This window comes from Chrysemys picta, chromosome 6, assembly GCF_011386835.1.
Source record: "Chrysemys picta bellii isolate R12L10 chromosome 6, ASM1138683v2, whole genome shotgun sequence".
In the NCBI taxonomy this organism is placed as follows: domain Eukaryota; kingdom Metazoa; phylum Chordata; order Testudines; family Emydidae; genus Chrysemys; species Chrysemys picta.
This window is the reverse complement of record NC_088796.1, coordinates 98,174,768-98,194,812: the sequence shown is the minus strand read 5'-3', so window position 1 is coordinate 98,194,812 and position 20,045 is coordinate 98,174,768. Positions and strand designations below refer to the sequence as shown.

At 46.3% G+C, this 20,045-nt stretch overlaps 1 protein-coding gene and 1 long non-coding RNA gene across 3 annotated transcripts in view; one reads left to right on the top strand and one right to left on the bottom strand.

Annotated features, from left to right (window-relative positions):
- Positions 1 to 472: 472 nt before the first annotated feature.
- Positions 473 to 14,227, bottom strand: LOC122173740 (uncharacterized). The gene is made up of 2 exons (XR_010588878.1): positions 14,093 to 14,227; positions 473 to 1,427 (listed from the first exon to the last, which is right to left on the bottom strand). It is a non-coding gene; the product is annotated as an uncharacterized LOC122173740 (long non-coding RNA).
- Positions 14,218 to 20,045, top strand: part of RFK (riboflavin kinase) — a 23,838-nt gene continuing 18,010 nt past the window's right edge. Inside the window, exon 1 of one of the 2 annotated variants that reach the window (XM_005297733.5) lies at positions 14,218 to 14,951. In XM_005297733.5, coding sequence (XP_005297790.2) covers positions 14,609 to 14,951 — 343 coding nt within the window. In that variant the 5' untranslated portion in view covers positions 14,218 to 14,608. The remainder of the gene's footprint in view (positions 14,952 to 20,045) is intronic. The other variant, XM_065550517.1, reaches the window with a different exon arrangement.

The window sequence follows — 20,045 nt, the reverse complement described above, 5'->3', positions numbered from 1 at the left end:
AAGATGTTGAAGTTTCTGGAATTGCATCCCACTTGTTTGCCTAAAACTTCAGGGAATTCAGAGTTGTATGATATTCAACTCAGCCTCCATGTGAGTCAGCTCTTCCAAGTATACAAGTCACCTTTAATGCATCTTGTCTTCAATTTAGCAGTGTCCTTTCAAAAATGAAATGTGAACTATAACCCTTCAAGAGAAGAATCTAAACAAATATATTCATTGGCTCTGTAACTATATTTTGGCTGCTTGACTTAGCTGTTTGTCAATTTTTATCAGCCTTACAGTGTGTCAGGTTGGGAGTTTCTGTATATGTATACAAACATATATCTGGGCCCAGGACCGGATTAACACAAGGGCTGCAGCCCAGGACCTTTGATTTTGATGCCCCCCTCACAAATATATATATATATCAATTACTCAGCTAATTAAAGACATAGCACCACTATGTTTTACTATCAGTTATGTGCCAAAATTAAAATGTCTGTTGAACTTTAATTCAGCTTTACAATTGGTATATCACTTTCTTAAAAACCAGAACTGAAATAAAGGTAATTTAGAGTGGAGTGTTTGGTACCAGGCACGGATGGTGGCAAAACAATAAAGGGAAGGAACTGAATATGCAAAAAGGGGGCCCCCCATCAAACTTCATCTAGCCCTGACATTTTAAGTACATTCCTGTTAACCAAAATCCACTGGGACATTTAACATGCCCATGTCACTTAATAAACACATTTTTAAGATCTAGATTCTTCTGTCAGTTTCTGTGTAGATTTCCCTGTCTTTCTGTTCACTTACCTATTAGTTATTATGGTGATGGATACTGCTGCAGAAAACTGCTAACTGCTTCCCAGTTAAGATTTGGTTTGCAGGGCAAGGTCCCTACATTGATGTCATACAATTCTGTTCTTCTCCATTTCCATATAAAGGATGGAGGCTCCTCTGCTTGGTATATATACTTTCTATTTCTTTGTTACTCTCCCTCTCCTCCATCCTTTTTTCTCCCTACCCCATTAATCTGGTTTTATTGGAGAAGCTTTGTCAAAGAGTGTTTTGGAATGTGCCCTGAAACTGAGATTCTGGATTAGCCTGATTTCCTCTGCAAACTTGTTTGACAGTTCAACCCCTTGGACCAATGATGCTTTGTTTCCACGTCTCTCAGAGCTTCATTCTGAATTGTATTGCCCCTGAGAAGCATAGCTTTCTTGGTACATTGTAGATGATGCAGTGAATGAGGACCCAGCTACAACACTACTGGGGGAGAGGCTTTCAGTGGAATGGGAGGACAATGACTCAACTGGTTCTTCAAAGAGTTTTCCCTCTTTCAAACACCACTTTATTTTTGCCCAGGTTGAGTTTGAATCAAATGTTTTTATTCCAGTTGCTGAACACCTCTAGGCACTGTGGTATCCTTGTGGTGGTGATGGCTGCAGCTGTGGAGAAGGAGATATTCAAAACTTTTAACTAAACAAGTGGAAGCGTGGGAGTGGTCCTGCTATTGTGGGGAACTTTCCTGGCTTATACACTACCCCGGTGGAATGGGCTAGCGAAAGGATCTGAGTCCTCGCTCCCACTTCCTTTACCCCAGTCCTGCCTGATCTCAAGGGCTCCCCTTCCACTCTTCTGTGTGGGAGAGTCCTCATAACCCCAACAAGGCTGGGCCCAGGATTCCTGGGGGGCTTGATCCCCAATCTTGTTGTGGTCACTTAGGGCAGAGGCTAGGGTGTCCCCACTCTGGGGTGCGCTCGCTGCACTGGATGCTTCCCTGACCCACTGATCATTACATACAATTCAAAGCGAATACAATTTATTAAACAGCAATCAATTTTTAAAAATAAGGAAAAAATGAGAGAGGTTAAAGGAAAACTCATAACCCCGCTCTGTGGCATGCGGAAACCACAAGCAGAGTCTCTGGAATGTAAGGGAAGTTAAGTCTGTTCCTCACAAGTCCCAGGCCGCTTCCTCAGGCCCTGGCTGTCCTGCAGGGATGCTGCGGGTCAGAGACTTGGTGGACACATGCCCTCAGGCTTTAGGTGGCAGGACCCTTCTTCTCAACGTTGCCCCCGACCCGCCGGGGTTACGATCCCCGTCCAAGTCTGTCCTGCAAGGCTTCTTGCTTGGGGGCATCTCCCTGCGCTGGGCCTACTGCCCAGGGTCCCCCCTCGCTCTCCCCAGCTGCTCACTGTACCTGGCTCTGGACTGCTCCAGCTCCACTCTCCCTCAGTGCTGCTGCTGCTCTGCCTCCAGCTCCCTGGCCTGCTTCTCTGGCCCCTCTGGCTCCGGTTGCTGCAGCTCTCCTCCCTGGGCTGCTTCTGTGACTCTGCTCCCAGCACTGACCTGCTTCCTGGGCTGCTTTTCTGGCCCCTCTGGCTGGCACAGCTCTGCTCTCCAGCTCAGTTTGGGCCCCTGCTCTCTCCTTAGCTCGGCCCCACTCTGTCTGACCCAGGCAATTCCAGCTCACACGGAGGATGGGACCCCCCTGGCCTCCGACTAGCCTGCCCACCCTGTCAATCCAGTTGACCTGGAGCATTGGCCTATCCCCATTGTTCCTGGGGACTGTCAGTCTCAGGGTCCTGATTTCCTATTGACCCTTCCCCTTTCTTCACCTCTAGGGTGACCAGATGTCCCAATTTTATAGGGACAGTCCCGATTTTGGGGTCTTTTTCTTATATAAGATCCTATTTCCCCCCACCCCCGTCCCGATTTTTCAAATTTGCTGTCTGGTCACCCTACCGCCCACTGAGTTTTAGTAAGGGAACAACAGTCCCCATACACAAGTAATCAAACCGTGGAGCTCATTACTACAAGATGTCATTGTGGCCAAGATCCAAAGACTGATTGGATACTTACATTGATAACAAGAATATCCAGAATTATTATAGCTAATGCCAACAGAATATCAGAAGGGATATAAAACCTCATGCCTCAGGTTTTACATCAATCTTTAACTATTAGTGATTAGGATGAAACCTTCATTTTTCTTGATCTTCTTCTGCAGTATCTGGTGCTGGCTATTGTCAGAGACAGGACAATGGACAAGATGGACTATGGATCTAGTATGGCAACTGCTATGTAAAGCCCTGCATCTCTTCTCTACAATAGGGAAATTTCTCACTGTTGCTAGCAGTGGTTTGGCTCCCAAAGTGTTAGGGCTCCCAATATTGCTAGCACAGATGGGCTGCAGGGCTGCTGCTGGCATTTTAAACATCATGTCATTCAACGCTGAACAGAATAGGACTAACTGACATGATACTTAAAATGCCACTGCCACCAATGGTGTCACACTTCTAGATATGCTACCCTGTTCACTTCCTTCAGCTAATCAGCAGCAGTTACCCTCCTAAGTTATCAAGACCCCATTCTGAATTGCTCCATAAATCTCAGAATTCAAGCCCTTCCTACAACCTTGCTCTGGGTTACTTCATCAATAACTCCTACATTTACCTGACTTTCCACACCCCGCAAATAACCGCTCCATGAATGATTCCAGGCCCCCTATTACAGTAACTCCTCACTTAACGTTGTAGTTATGTTCCTGAAAAATGTGACTTTAAGCATAATGATATTAAGCGAATCCAATTTCCCCATAAGAATTAATGTAAATGGGGAGGCGGGGGGCGCTAGGTTCCAGGGAAATGTTTTTCACCAGACAAAAGACTATATTATATATATATATGTATACACAGTGTAAGTTTTAAACAATTCAATACTGTACACAGCAATGATGATTGGTTGAAGTGATGGAGGCAGAGGGTGGGATATTTCCCAGGGAATACCTTATTGCTAAATGATGAACTAGAACTTGGCTGAGCCGTCAAGAGTTAATACATTGTTGTTAATGTAGCCTCATACTCTACAAGACAGCACGAATGGAGGGAGGGGAGATAGCATGGCAAACAAGAGACAGAAACACACACCCTATGGGTGTGTAAGAGGCAGATGCGCATTGTCCCTTTAAGGATGCTGAACCACTCTAAGTAGATTGCCTTTTTAAGTAGACCAGGAAGTTGAGACAGCAGCTGCTGCCAGCACGCTCCCTCCGTCCTGAGCCCTGTCATGTCCCCCCCCATGCTCTATGCAGATAGTGTAAGCGGGGGGCAGGAGCACACCATGATATTAGCTAGGGTTACCATACGTCCGGTTTTTCCCGGACATGTCCGGCTTTTCAGCAATCAAACCCCCGTCCGGGGGGAACTGCCAAAAAGCCGAACATGTCTGGGAAAATGCCGGCTGGGCACTTCCCCTCCCGCGGCGGCTCTGCTCCTCCCCGGACTCTTCGGCTCTGTTTAAGAGCCGAGCTGCCCGAGCGCTACCGGCTTCAGGCAGCCCCCTTACCTCCGGACCCCAGCCGCCAGCCGGGCACTTCCCCTCCCAGGCTCCGGCAGCGCAGGGTCCAGAGGCATGGGGGCTGCCCGAAGCCGGTAGCGCTCGGGCAGCCCGGCTCTTAAACAGAGCCAAAGAGTCAGGGGAGGAGCAGAGCCTCCGGCCGCGGCGGCTCTGCTCCTCCCTGACTCTTCGGCTCTGTTTAAGAGCCGAGCGCTACGGGCTTTGGGCAGCCCCTATGCCTCCGGACCCTGCGCCGCCGGAGCCCGGGAGGGGAAGTGCCCGGCCAGGAGTGCAGGGTCCGGAGGCATAGGGTCTGCCCGAAGCCCAAGCGCTACCGGCTTCACGGTTTGCCGGGCAGCCTCCAGACCCTGCGCCCCCGGCTGGGCGCTTCCCCTCCCGGGCTCCAGCTGCGCTGGGGAAGCGCCGGCCGGGGGCGCAGGGTCTGGGGGCTGCCTGGCAAACCGTGAAGCCAGTAGCGCTCGGGCAGCCCTTTCCAAGTGGCTGGGAGTGGGAGGGAGCGGAGTTAGGGCAGGAAAGGGGTGGAATTGGGGCAGGGCTGGGGTGGGAAATGGGCGGGGCCAGGGCCCCGTGGAGGGTCCTCTTTTTTAATTGGTTAAATATGGTAACCCTAATATTAGCCCCCCTCATCCCTCCCCCCAGCAAGCAGGAGGCTTCAGGGAGCAGAGGGCAGGAGCAGCACATGCAGTGGGGGGAGGGACAGCTGAACTGCCAGCAATTGATAGCCTGCTGGGAGGCTGCCGCACAGGGAACTTCTTGTTGGTGGCTAAAATTCCCATGGTACTTCCATAAAAGAGTAGGTGGCTAACTTTGGTACCTATGACAAATTCAATTACAGATACTTGTATTTTGCCTACCTAAACCCTTCTGCAACTTCAACTGAATACAGTATTTCTTGTTCTAAATAGTTGTGCTGGGTTACTGTGAGCTGCTTAACAGAACTCATCTCTGAAATGCAGCAAAGATAAATTTATGTTTAGAATGTTTCTTTATGTTTTCTAAGACACTTTAGGATTCTTCAGGAAGAAAGGCATCTTATTGTAGAGAGGTTAGTTGGGGCTCATCTCTCTCTGTGGCGGCGGGAACCCCCACCGCCTCACTAAGTTTGGGAGGAGGCCTAACAGGGAATTAGTCTGACTGCAGGAGTCTTCCTCCACGGCCCTTGTGAGGGCAGAAATAAACAGTTAGGCGTAAGCCCAGGCCCTAGGTCACAGCGGGGCAATGGTGTGTCAGGGGCTGAGCAATAACAGTATATACTTAGTGGGCCCAGGCCTTAAGTCAGGGCAGGGCAATGGTGAGTCAGGTCCTCAGGCAGGGGATGAGCAATAACAGTATATAAACAGTGAGCCCAGCCCCTAAGTCAGGGCAGGGCAATGGTGAGTCAGGTCCTCAGGCACGGGATGAGCAATAACAGTATATAAACAGTGAGCCCAGGCCCTAGGTCCGAAGGCCTGGGAGCGGCTGCCACCCGTGAGTTGGGTGGCAGGGGGGACGCAGGCCTTCCCATTACACTGCCTCCCAGCCCGGGGCCCTAGCAGTGGCAGAGGACCTGCTGCTTTGTCAGTGGTTGCAACACACTGACATGAGTTCTGGCAGTGGTGCAGCCAGACTTGAGATGCCTGGGTCAGGGTGGTGTCCTCAGGCGGGGGTCCAGCACCATGGGTTCCTTGGGATAGCCAGCGCAGGGCAGGCTTGGCAACCCGGGTAGCTGGCCTGGGGCAGGCCCAGCCAGCCCTTGGGTCCGCTGCAGGTTGCTGGGGTTTCCCAACTCGGAGGTAGGCTGGAGACATCTAGCCTCCCCAGCGGCTGCCCTCGCAGTGAGCTCTGGAGTTAGGCCTTTGGACTTCCTGTGCCATGCCTAACCCTCTGGTGTCCAGAGAGGCTCATCTCTCTCTGGGGCAGCAGAGACCCACACTGCCTCACTACATTTATATAGTTATATAATAACAGTATTTGGTTGATATTTTACTCAGTTACAAACTAACTTTATCCATAGCATACTTAGTTATGTATCAACACAATTGCAATAATTAAACAAAAAGAAACACCATGTTCTTGTGGAGTGAGTGAAAGTGATGGGGGAAAAAATACAGAAACAAATGATCTTGCACATCTCACTTTTTTTAACTGATGAGTTTAATAACAGTGTAATAAGAGAACTGGTACAAGACAAAGGAACTTTATTTCCTAGTCCCAATTATCTATCTATGTATCAGAGTTCCTGGCAAAGGAGGAGTCTGTTTCTACTGACATGACTGATTACTATTACAACAGCCATATCTGAAATAGAATAAAGACTGCCCAGGATTCTTATATAAAGTGTTACATAGTTACTGTCTTGCCAGAGTGTAAATCTGTCAGTTGTGTACATGTACTATGTACATGTCAAGGTTTTCCTGTTGAAAATACTTGAGACTAACAAAATGGCTTAACTAAGGTAGTTCACTGAAGTGTGACACTTAGCTTTCTGCTGCGGGGAGCTGTCTCAAAATTAATTAGTTTGCACTTTGGTGGAGTATGGTGCTCTCATGCTAACTGCATATGGACTAGTAGTGTCTACTGTATGCTTGTACAGCACAGCATGGCAAAACGCAAGCGGAAGTCAAAAAGCACACAGATGCATACAGTTTGTCACTCCAGAATTGGGTAGGTGCATTATAGTTGGGAGTTTCCCCTATGAAGTGTTAGGGATTCGCAATAGCCAGACAGGAGACCATATAAGACATGAATGAAGGATGGGGTGACTCATTATGGCAAGCTCTATGTTCCTGTATCTTACAAGTGGATTTGGCATTATCTAAACCAGGGGTAGGCAACCGGTGGCACGCGAGCTGATTTTTCAGTGGCTCTCACACTTGCCTGGGTCCTGGTCACCGGTTCAAGAGGGTCTGCATTTTAATTTAATTTTAAATGAAGCTTCTTAAACATTTTAAAAACCTTATTTACTTTACATACAACAATATTTTAGTTATATATTATAGACTTAGACAAAGAGACCTTCTAAAAACATTAAAATGTATTACTGGCACGCGAAACCTTAAATTAGACTGAATAAATCAAGACTTGGCACACCACTTCTGAAAGGTTGCCGACCCCTGATCTAAACTTTCACAAAAAATGGAGAAATGTTCACTTGAACACTGAAATCCATGGAGCTGTACTGGTATAAAACTGGAGTGCTGAATCAGGCTTCTGACTTTTTCAGAGAACATTACTTTACAAGCTCTCTGAAATCTATTAGTGTGAAATACTGACAAAAAAAAAGCTAGTGTCCTGAAGTGACTGAGCAGACAAAATTAATCAGAAATGTTTTGCAACGAAAAATATTCTATAACCTAAATACAGTTGAGCAATTGTGGCATGTTGTCTTTAATTTAGCCCCATCTGTCTCCTCTGAAATAGTTGATTACCTTTAATATACTTATTCACAGTGAGACAAATCAGGTGTAACAACATTCCTGTACTATCTGAGTTAAAAGAGCTCTGCATGGGGCTGTATTACGTAAACCAAGCTGGAGTATCATTTCTCTCAAGGAAATTAAAAATAAAAGACCTCCTATTTTTCCAGATACTGGGACACAGTTTTACAAGAAATATTTTCAAGGCGTTGGTCCTGATATTAAAAGTCATTAATGGCTCTGGTCCTTGCTGCATCTTTGTATCTAAGCTGCCAAGATAGTTGCACTTCACAAAGCTGAGGTAAAAGCAAAAGATAGTCAGCGATCAGGCATTCTTGATCATGGGGGTCTAGCTATAGAACAAATATCCAGTGCAACTAATTCAGTCTGGCCACCTTTAGGAAATGCTGCATGATCTTCCTGTTTGCTAACACCTTTCTGACCATAACCAAATGAGACAACAGTGCTCCTACCTCAAAATTAAACCCCCCAAGGAAAGGGAGAACAGAAGACTCCATGAAGTACACCATGGCCTTCATTCTGCTAATCCAGGGAGACAACTTTTATTTATTTATTGAGGGCGGGGGGGAATTAGAGTTTAAAAAAAGCCACTGAATATCACTTTTAAGGAGAAATTTTGTACCATAACTAAATGTATCCACTTCTAATCAAGTGAGATGAGCTTCAGTTCAAAATACAGCATTTCTTTTATTAATGTAATCCCTAAGTAGGTGTTAGACTCAGAGCCTTCCAGACTTAGTTGTCTACACCCACACAACCTATGTCTAGATGCTTCCTACAATATTGTGATGATAACCACTATAAAACTCTAAATCAGATCTATTTTTGGGGTGCTAACAGTCTGCCCACTGTGGCAGGTTACAGAGAGAAAGATGGAGTTCCTGTCCTGATATGATGATAGTCTGAAACAGACTTTCCCACAACCTATAGAGCAAAAAGTATTAAATGAAATTTGGTTAATAATTCTGAAGAGCAAATAAGTAAGGGAGAATCAACCTGTTCATTTGAAAATATTTGCTGTGAATTCTTCACACAACTCTAGTAGTCTTATTTGAGGAGTAACTGACTTGTAAAGAGACTCTAATGAGGGGGAGTTGTTTTTCTGGTTGTGTATTTTTCATTTGTACAAAGATAAACATAACTTTCAGGTACTAAATCAGAAAATGGCATGTGCAAAGTTTGAGGGCTTGGTGTAAGGTGAGGAAGGAGCTAAATGGAGCCTCAAATTTTGTAGGAGGCCTCCATAAAAACTAGGGATATCCTTGACCATGGTTCCTTTTATTAGCTATAACAGCTACTCTGTAGAAGCACAGAATGAGACGTTAGTGCTGAACCCTTTCTGGAATTATAAAATATGCGGTTCTTAAAAACAAATCTTTCCTTCTACCCTAAAGTAACTTTCAAGTGCTACTCAGAATCCTTGTGCCCAAAGCCAGATGTCAGAAAAGAAGAGATTGCTCACCACCTTGTGGATACTAGAGGAACACTACAATTTTATTCTGAAAGAATTTATTTGTTCACAAAAAATTTGAAGAGTGTTTCTTTAAAACAGGAACACCTAGGTATGCAATTCCCTTACACACTATAACAAGATAGGTTATTTAATATAAGGGAGCTGGAAAAAACATTTTAGGCCATAGAAACTAACCATTGTCCTATATATTCTCATTAAAAATCAACTTTATTGAACTAAATTGAATACTGGAACCCTTAGTTTAATAGGTCAAATCCAACAGTCCTCTGCTCTGTCACTTGTCAGGTAAAACTCCCTTTGGAATCAGTGTGGGTGTTTTGCCTTATTAAAGACGGAGTATGGGCACTGGGATTTTTGTCAGCATTTCCAAACTAAGACCATTAGAAAACATCTCTCCTTGGCTTTCTGTGATGCATCTGATATGTTGTCAATATGCTGCACTCATGCTGCTATGTCTAGGTTGATTAACTGCTTTCTTTGCCTTTCCCCCCAGCTGACACCCAGCACCACAATGCTGTACTTTGTTTCAGTAAATCAGCCTAGGTTACCCAGGCTGAAGGAATGAATGCAAGTTAGTCACCAAAAAAAAAGGAGACTGAAAGGAAGATACGGAGACAGAGGAAAAACAAGCGGAGAGCAAGAAAGAGGAAGTAGTAAAGGTAGGTTAAATTTTAATTTTGTACCTGATCCTGGAAGGTACTGATGTCCTCAGCTTCCATGAGCTCATCACATTCAGCAGTTGGCAGGACTGGATGTGATACACTCTCTCTAGTAGACAAGTCCCTAATCATTGAGTTTTAAAGACTGATTACCAGCACCTTGGTTTACACTCATATCTGAGCACAGGTAATGTGTTCATAGTGGGTCTTCAAAAAAGCCAGACAACTTAACTTTAACTTGTACTGCTACCATTTTAGGACTGTGTATTGCAATTTTTTGGTAAAAATGGCAATTGTTGTATCTAGAAAACTGTATGCAATGGAACCTGAACCCTAACATTTTCAGCAAATGACATTTTAGAGTATAAAAACTAGTGTCCTGCAATGAGATCCTAAAAGCTACTTAGCAAGTATATTACTGAAACAAAAAAGGTAGTCTTGGATTATCTGTCATCTAGTTAAGCCTGAAAATGTATGTTTATCAATTAGGGAATTGTTTTTAAAAGTACACATGTACTCATGTATTCACTTACATTTTGTGCCTCTTTGTAGGAACAGCATTTGAGCTTAGTCACTGTAGTTGCATGCATAATTGACTATTTTTAAACACCCGTTCGTAATGCTTTGTTTTGAATTTCCTACACTTCAAATTACCAAGGGATACAGTTTATTTTGAATTCATTCGAAAAATGTTCTTTTCTTCAGATTCTTAGTATTGTATTTTTATGAAGTTTAGGAGATAATCAGAATCATCAGTGACTAAATACACAACTTCAAAATGGCCAAAATGTGGTCCCAATTCAGCAAAGCACCAAAACACATGCTTACTTTTAATCAAATTAGTAGTGCCATTGTCTTCAATAGGATTACAGATGTGCTGCAAATTAAGCATGTGCTTAAGTGCTTTGCTAAATTGGGTCCTAAATCCTTTTAGTACAACATTATTTTGGAGCCTGATAGTTATTAACATTTAGAACACTTGAATGAAGGATGATTGTATTAAACAACTTAACTACAAAAAATAAGCAGAGCAGGCAGCCTACTGAACACTTTCCATTTTAGGACTGTTTTCAGTTGATTTATAGCTTTGCCAGCCTGAAAAATTGAAGTATGAAGTTTTCCATGCTGGGTGTCTGCCTCACACTGAATTTTTTTGGAAAGGCATAACAAAAACAGTTCAGCCATTTCAGAGAACGAGGTTAAGGAGAAATAGGTTGTGTTGATCATATTAAAGTAGGGTGGTGGTGGTAGGCTACATAGCCTCTCTCTGAGCACCAACTTCCCATCCCCATTTATCCCCCTCTCCACTATCCCCTATATCCCTTCCGTCCCAGGAAGCATGTCAATTTTTTCCTTCTCAAATAGTTTCATTACATTCCCTTCTCCCCCGCCCCCAAAAATAAAACTGCCAGCCATGACTCCTTTGTGGGGCTTATTAATGTATAGTTAGCTGTAAGTTAATTGAAAGGTGAGCTCACAGCGCCCTCATGCGGCGCACCAAATTTCAAAATAATCTAAAAACAACGAGGAGTCCTTGTAGCACTTTATAGAGACTCAGGCCTTGGCTACGCTTGCAGCAGTACAGCGTTGTGAATTAAACCTGTCTTCGTACGGCTGAGTAGGGAAAGCGCTGCAGTCTGTCCACACTGACAGCTGCCAGTGCACTGTTGTGGCCACATTTGCAGCGGCATTGGGAGCGGTGCCTTATGGGCAGCTTTCCCAGCATTCAAGTGGCTGCAACGTGCTTTTCAAAAGGGGTGAGGGTGGGGTGGAGTGTGACAGGGAGCGTGGGGGGGGGAGAGAGAGTGGGTTTTTGGAGTGCGGACACGCACCCTGCCTTGCAAGTTCCGACCCCTCTCTCACTCACTGAAAGCAAACAGCGGCAGTTTGTTTTTTTCCTCACAGACCAGATAAGCAGCCACTCGCAGAAACGGACCTTCCCGCCCCACACCCGCAAGCCGCCTCTCTCTTCAAGCAAACATTCCAAAGGGAGCCCCCCTGCATGCCTCTACTCATACACAGCAAACAGTAGCTGTTTGGTTTTTTGATAAGCAGCTCCGGGAGCCTGGAGTTCACAACAAAACAAAGAGAGGCATCACAACAAAACAAGGAGAGGAAACTTCACTTAAAAGGATTATGGGGAGTTTCCGGAGGTCAATCACAGTGTAATAAGGTTACTCCCCATTTACACTGGAGCACCAGCATCTCAGCCACTCCGCAGCAGCTGTTATTCCTCTCGGGGAGGTGGAGTACCTGCAGCGCTGTAGCCAGGGAGATACAGCGCTGCAAATGCCTTGCCAGTGTGGACAGGGAGTGAGTTACAGTGCTGGGGGCGGCTTTATTGCGCTGTGGCCTTGGCTACACTGGCGGTGTACAGCGCTGCAACTTGCTGTGCTCAGGGGTGTGAAAAAACACCTCCCTGAGCGCAGCGAGTATAACGCTGTAAAGCGCCAGTGTAATCAGAGCCTGCAGCGCTGCACGCTCGCAGCACTGCAAGCTACTCCCCTCGGAGATGTGGAGCACATACAGCGCTGCGAGAGCGACTACACTCGTGCTTCACAGAGTGTAGCCAAGGCCTGTAACTCTCAAGTGTAGCCAAGGCCTAACAAATTTATTTGGGCATACTCCTTGTTGTTTTTACTGATACAGACTAACACAGCTACCCCTCTGAAAATAATCTAACTGTTCAGATATAAGAGTCAAGCTTTAAAGAATAGAAAATGGCAGTGAGGGAAACCTCTACTCACTTTTCTGTATTGGAGAATGTCTAGTGTAAAAAATGTACATTTTTCTTAAATACTATGATCAATTGGGTTGTCTAAAGATTTAGTAGGGGCCATGCACTACCTTGGGCAAAAGTTGTCAGACTGAAACCACTTTGACCCATAGCTCATCAATAGTTTGATCTCTAGCTCTATGCTAGGGGTGGGCAAACTTTTTGGCCCGAGGTTTGCAAAACTGTATGGAGGGCCGGGTAGGGAAGGCTGTACCTCCCCAAATAACCTGGCCCCCACCCCCTGACTGCCCCCCTCAGAACCTCTGACCCATCCAACCCCCCCCTCCTCCTTATCCCCTAACCGCCCCCTCCCCTAACCATCCCCCAGGACCCCACCCCCTATCCAACCCCCCCATTCCCTGACCGCCCCCCCCCCCGAACTTCCGCCCCTTATCCAGCCTCCCAACCATACCACTCAGAGCAGCATATCTGGCAGCCGCGCTGCCCGGATGGAGCCAGACACGGTGCCGCGCTGCTCTGCAAGAGCGCACAACCCTGCCACCCAGAGCGCTGCCAGTGTGGCTGCGGGGGAGGAGGGACTGTGGGGGAGGAGCCAGGGGCTCCGGATGTGGCCCGCAGGCTGTAGTTTGCCCACCTCTACTCTATGCAAAGAAACTTTTTTTAAAAATGGCTATGGGGGAGGGGATTACACCTGGCACAAGTGACTCCAAATTTGGGTCACTAACCTTACTGTGCTGGGGCACACCAACTATTAAAGAAATCCAACTATGCTTGTCACTTTGAGTACTCAGGAAGGTTGATCTTTAAACAAATGTCATGACCTAACCCTTTACTACAGTAGTGCTGCAGAATCACTATAATGCGAGCTTGAATGGTTTTCTTTTAATAAGTGACTCTCCTTCCTAGTGTTTTACTGATGGCTGAAACAAATTCATTTTAATACATTTCCCCCCATCTACATACACCATCAGTTTGAGATCCTTGCATAGAAATGAACAAAAATGTATACAAAGCTGAGACTGTCATGAAGATATGATCTAGCTCTATGATTCCAAATGTAATGATTAGGAAACAAAAATGCTCCTGTAGTTAAAGCACAAGAATTGATCGCAGATGGTAATACTGTGCTACAAACTCTGGGTGACCATAGGCAAGTCACAATCTTGACATACCTGGTTTTCCCCTCTGTGAATAATCCTACCCATCCTAATAACAAACATCCAATTTAATAATACTAACAAATAAAGGGAATAATAGTTTTGGGTTAAAGGATGGGTCTGGGAGGCAGAAGATCTGAGTTTTCTTCCCAGTTTTGCCATTGACTTGCTGCGTGACGCTAGCCTTAGATATAACCACTCTGTTTTAGTGATGTAGCCTTGTGTCAGAGAGGTAGTGTGAATGCATCTAGCCTGGAGACCATTAGATGAGGCCTGGGAAGTGCGAACTGGCCGCTGTGCGCGTGTACCTGCTAGTGCACTCAGGCGCTACGGGCCTGGGATTTTGGAGCTGGAGAATGTGGGTTCTGGCTGGAGCAGCTGGTTGAAAATGCGAGTGAAGTGCAATTATCCGCCCCCCGTTCCCTTCGGCGCCTCTGCGCTGCCGGGAAGTCGCTGAGCCCCCGTGGGGCGCGTCGCGGCCCCGCTTCTGGGGAGGGCAGGCGGGCGGATGGCGGCGAGCGGGGAAGAGGCCCTCGGCGCAGCCCGCTCAGGGTAGCGGCGGGAGAAGAGCAGGAGGCCGACGAGGAGTCGGGGCTGGCGCGGGGCCCCTCCCTCCGCCCCCCCAGGCTGGCGCGAGGCGCTTTCCCTCCGCCCCACAGGCTGGCGCGTGGCCCTTTCCCTCCTTGCTGATCGTGAGTCAGAAGGGACGCGGCGCTCTCACTTGGGGGAAAGGGGGAGGCATGCGTGCGGCGTAACGACTCTGCGCGGCGTCCCTCCCACGCGCGGCTGGGCGAGTCCATTCACAGGGGAATCCGGAAGATTCCATGGCGAAGAAACTGGAACCTTCCAGTAGGTCGCGGCTCGCGTCCGCCCCCTGCCCATCCCTTCCGCACCGGCGTCTGGGAATTCAAAGCCGGCTAGTCGACCCGACAGCAGCCCTCCTCGCGCTACGAAAGAGCAGCAGCGCTCAGGAGGGGCCCGCGCGGGAACCGTCGCTGCTGGTGGCCGTTGGGGTCGGTTCTCGAGCTAGCCGTCCTCGCCCTCATCGACCCTGCGCCGGCGGCCGGTCTGCTCCTGCCGCGGCCATGAGGCACCTGCCCTATTTCTGCCGTGGGGAGGTGGTGAGGGGCTTCGGCAGAGGCTCCAAGGAGCTGGGGATCCCCACCGGTGAGTGCGGGTGTTAGGGACTCGCTCCGAGCTGTGCCCCCCCCCCCCCTGCGGGGCATGGGGGCGCCGAGACCCCGCTTGGGGGAGGGGGGCTAGCCCTGGCGTCAGTGACCCGTCCACTGTGACGTCACAGATATTGCAATACGGGCTCGCCGGCCGTGCTTGCTACTTGCCCGGTGCGTGGCCGACCCCGCTCGTCCTTGGGGCCTCCAGCGCGGCCAGGGCTCTTGTGCCGCTTGCCCGGTGAGCAGCCGGAAGTGAATCGCTTCTCTCGGCCCGTGCCCCGGAAAGGGCTGGGCCGGCGGGCGCGGCGTAGCCGTGGGAGCAAGGCAGTTCGCTTGAGGTCTGGGGGGCTCCCTGCGGAGTGGGTGGGCAAACCCAGGGCTAAGCAGGAGCCGTACGGAAATGGCCTTGCTTGGAAATACCTCCCTCCCCCCACCTCGCTTTAGCAACAGGCGAAGGTTGCCGGTGTAGGTGCCCGCAAACTGCCTAGGTTAGAGACCGCTTATGCTGTCAAAAAGTGCATTTAGCTTATACTGATACTCAGCACTAAATAAGCTCTTTCAGCGGAAGAGTTTTTATACTGATATACCTGCGTCTATTCTAGGTCTGCTGGTATAGAAATGTTGCAAAAAAAAATTCCACCCCTAACTGACATTGACTGTCTTGACAAAAGCTGTAGCGCTGACTTGGCCTGAATAACACAAGAATTCACTACAGCACCATTTCGTCTGAACCGGTGCTGAACACTCTCCTTGTTTATGTTTAGAGTCCTTGTTTAGAGTGAACTAAGACAGCCTGTCTACAGCCTACCGTGGGGAAATCTTGTAACTATTTCCCACAGTTACTAACACTGATTAGCTCCACTTGTGTTAGGAACGTTGGGAGAGCTGGCATAGACATGCCACCAATTTTTAATCTCCATGTTGATTAAATGTGCCTTAAACAGAATTGGATATTATTACTTCCAAAGCTGATCACAAATAGTGTCTGTGGATACTAAGCATCTTGTGTTGTGAATACTGGAGAAACTGAACCAGTCTTCAGAGTAGCAGCCGTGTTAGTCTATATCCGCAAAGAGAACAGGAGTACTTGTGGCACCTTAGAGACTAACAAATTTATTAGAGCATAAGCTTTCGTGGACTACAGCCCACTTCTTCGGATGCATACTGTATGCATCCGAAGAAGTGTATGCATCCGAAGAAGTGGGCTGTAGTCCACGAAAGCTTATGCTCTAATAAATTTGTTAGTCTCTAAGGTGCCACAAGTACTCCTGTTCTTCTTTGAACCAGTCTTGGCAGCAGTGGAAAGTTCTGCAAAATTTCCTTTATGTAGGCAAGGTCAATCATGCTTTCTGTAATATGATGAAAAGCGATTATTTTATTAATGTTAGCAATTACACTGTTCTGAGTATCACTTCAATGGGGTCCTTTTTTAACCATTTTTTTGGCAACAGGCTAGTTTCTTAGAGTTGATTAGGGTTTGCCATAGAAGATCTGTGATTCACTCAGGAGCATAGTTTTATTTATTTCCATGATCCCTACTACCATGCCAGCTTAATGCTATGATTAGGTACCAGCACAAATTGGTGACAGGTTTGCATCCAAAATGTCCCCTTTTAAAATGTTAAATAATTAGCAATTACTGGGTATATCTTGCTTTCTAAAAAGTATTGTCCTAGTTCCAGGATTTGTGGGCTGGAGGGAAGGAGTTTTCTTTAGAGATTGGGATGAGTACATGTATGTAGGTAAGGAGGAGTTGCAAAATAGCTTGCTCAGAAAGCTGGGATGAAATCATGGCGCTATGTGATTTAAATGGAACTAGGATTTCATCCCTAGCTACCCCTCACTTTGACTCTGATACAGAGGATTCCTGGGGGTGGGGAAAGTTTCTTACCTAAACAAGGGTTCCCCATGTGTTCTAACCCCCTCACCCCCATACACTCAAATGTATAGTGAGGGATTAAAAATAGACGCATTCTGTCGGGCCCTGTTCTATTTCTTCAACTTGGGAGATGCTTTTCGGTTGTGGTTACCTCCCTTTTTTGTGATAAAGAAAAGTTAACTTGCCAGTAACAAGCTAATGGAATTAGCTTGTCGAGAAGAAAAAGTATAGTTTTGTGAAAGCAAAACTAGAATTGGAGAAATGCAACACTAGTATGTGTATCACTATATACAGGTAAAAGGAAGCTGAATCTCTTTAGTGTGGAAACATAAAGCAGAGTGCTGGACAGTGCCTCTTCATTTGTAACAGTTTGAGTTGGAGTTTTACAGTTAATCCGTGATAGCTTGTCTGATTTAGCCATGGTCTGCACTTAAAATTTAGATCAATCTAGCTATGTTGCTCAGGGGTGTGAAAAATTCACACCCTGAGTGCTGCAGTTAAGATGACCTAACCCCAGGCATAGAATTCTTCCATCGACCTAGCTACAGCTGCTTGGGGTGATGGATTACCTACATCAGTGGAAAAACTCTTTTCATTGATGTAGGAAACATCTACGCTATACTCGCATAGCTGCAGCTGTGCTGGTGTTGTGCCCATAGTGTAGACATGCCCTTAGTTTCTGGGTCTCTGTACCACTGCCGAGCTTTAGGGCTGGTAAGATCTTTTCTGTATTGGGGGGAAAAAAGGTCGTTCTGTTTTGTAACATAAAACATAAATCCTTTAAGATAAACACCATAAACATTTTTATTTCATTTGGTGACATTTATTGGTCTTGAAAATGCTTTATGCATTCCTAAACTTACTAAAAGGCTATCACAGTGTTCAGCTGCTGCTTGTGTACAAACCAACAATACTTGCATGTTTTGAAAACATTACATTGATGTTTTGGTCTCTATCAGTAACTAAAAAATTTGCTTCACAGAAATCAGTCAAGTTCATTTAGCCAAGAACAACAACTGTGTGCTTTACCATATATCCATGTCGCTTCTAAAGCGCACACTTCAGGACGTAATGCTAAAAATATCAAAAGCAGTTTCACAGAACCATTCTGGTAAATGTTTCAGCCTGTCTCTTTAAAATATTAAGCTGTCCGCTGAATATCCTGTCAGGTTAAAATCATTCAGTTTATTAATTTGTGCTGTTTACTTTGAACAAATGGAGTGAAATACACAATGGAAATAGAAATTCACCCTGAACAAAAATTATTCTAACTAGTTTCATATTCTGGTTATCAGATTAGCAAGATACTGAAATTTGAGCAGCCATTTGCATTTCAGTTACGTGTAGTGAGGATAGGCTTTTTTTCAAGCTTCCTAACAAAGCTGTCATATCTTAGGCCTTGTCTACACTACAGGGGAAATTCGTTCTTAGCTATGCAACTTGAGTTACGTGAATAGCTTAACTCAAATTGATGTAGCTTAGATCTACTTATCGCAGGATCCACATTATGCAATGTCGATGGGAGACGCTCTCCCGTCGACTCCCCCTACTCTTCTCGATCCGGTGGAGTACAGGAATTGACGGGAGAATGATCTGCGGTCGATTTAATCGACCGCCTATGCATCAATCGCCACTCGTCGATCCCCCGGTAAGTGTAGACAAGCCCTTAGTCTAGAACAGGGAGTAGGAATTGCGAGTTGCTGCAAAAAAGGAAACATAAAGGGAGGAACCTGGAGGAGGGAGAATAACAAAGGAAGGAAAAGAAACAAAGGACAGAAGTAGGGTAGGCCTAAAGGGGAGTAGATATTTTTCGCTAAGGCTTGGTCTTTAAGCAAAGTTGTAATGCTCTAAATAAATGATTTAAAACCAATTTAGCTAAACTGGTGCAAGTATATGGCCACTCTTATGTCAGTTGAAACTTGGCTTGTCAGTTTAGCTTGGGTCTGTAAAAATTAGATGTAATCTAAACTAATTGCTACCAGTTTTTGCACTGACTTTCATATCAGTTTCATGTTGTACTGGTTTAACTGGACTGATTTAATTTAAACCAATCAACTTCTTTGTGTGGACGAGCCCGGAGTGATATTGATTGTGACAATAAAGTAAGGAATAAATAAACTTGATCTTGATTTCTATCCAAATCTCCCACTGATATCAGGAAGTGTAGTGAAGGAAGTCTATGAAGTCCTGAATTCATATCCCAGACCAGGTAATAATAAAACATAAAATTTGAACTTCTTTAATGGCACGTCTACACTGCAGTTTTTCTGCATGTCGTCCTGTGTGGTATTGGCCCAAATCCTCTCTCATCTACACTCACAGCCTTTAGACTTGTCTGGAGTTGGCTTACTCCACTGGGGTATGAGTCAGGCCGCACATTGACCTGTGACTTACCCACTTTGCCGTGTGAAGGTAGCAAAGGCACGGGTACCTGACTTTGAGTCTAAGTAGTCCTCCCCTACCATTCTCACAATTCTCTATAGCTGTATTTTCTGGCCCTTCTACTTACTTCCTACTACTTTCCCTCTATGCATGAGAAGCTACTGGCAGTTCACATCGCTGCACTATGGTATTCATCCTCATTTTACACATGGCCTGCTCTAGTTTTTGCAAAGCTCAGGCTAGCTCTGCCAACAGCATAGAAGATGGCCTACCTCCAGCATGCCACTAGCTGGCCCGAGGAGCACACTGAGGTTCTAGTTAACTTCTGGTGTGAGTACACTCAGGACCATCATTTTAGCAAGAGCTCCAGAAATATCCACCGTTAAGCTTATATGGAAGAGTCTGGCAGAAGTGAGTGTCTGCCACACTGTTGTGCAGTGTAGGGAGCATATCAGGCACCGGAAGCAGCTGTATTTGTGAGGGCAAAGATGGAAACGGCAGGTAGGCAGTGTGCCCTCTGCATCTAAATACTCCTTCTGTGAGGAGCTGGACTAGGCACTTGCCACTGAAGAGCCCACTCTTTCCTATGACATCCTTCTGAATCCAGATGGTCGTTTTATCAGACTGGAGGAAGGGAGGCGGGGACGGCAGTGAATGGGCCATGATGGATACCAGGAACAGACCACAAAACTGAAAACCCCAGTTCAGCTCACTCAGCCAGATTGGCTGGTGAACGTCCTGGGTCCATTGTCCAAGGACTTATTTGGGGATGGACCTGGGGAACAGCCTGAAGGAGATGTGCAGGGCCAGTTTTGAATCTGCAATATT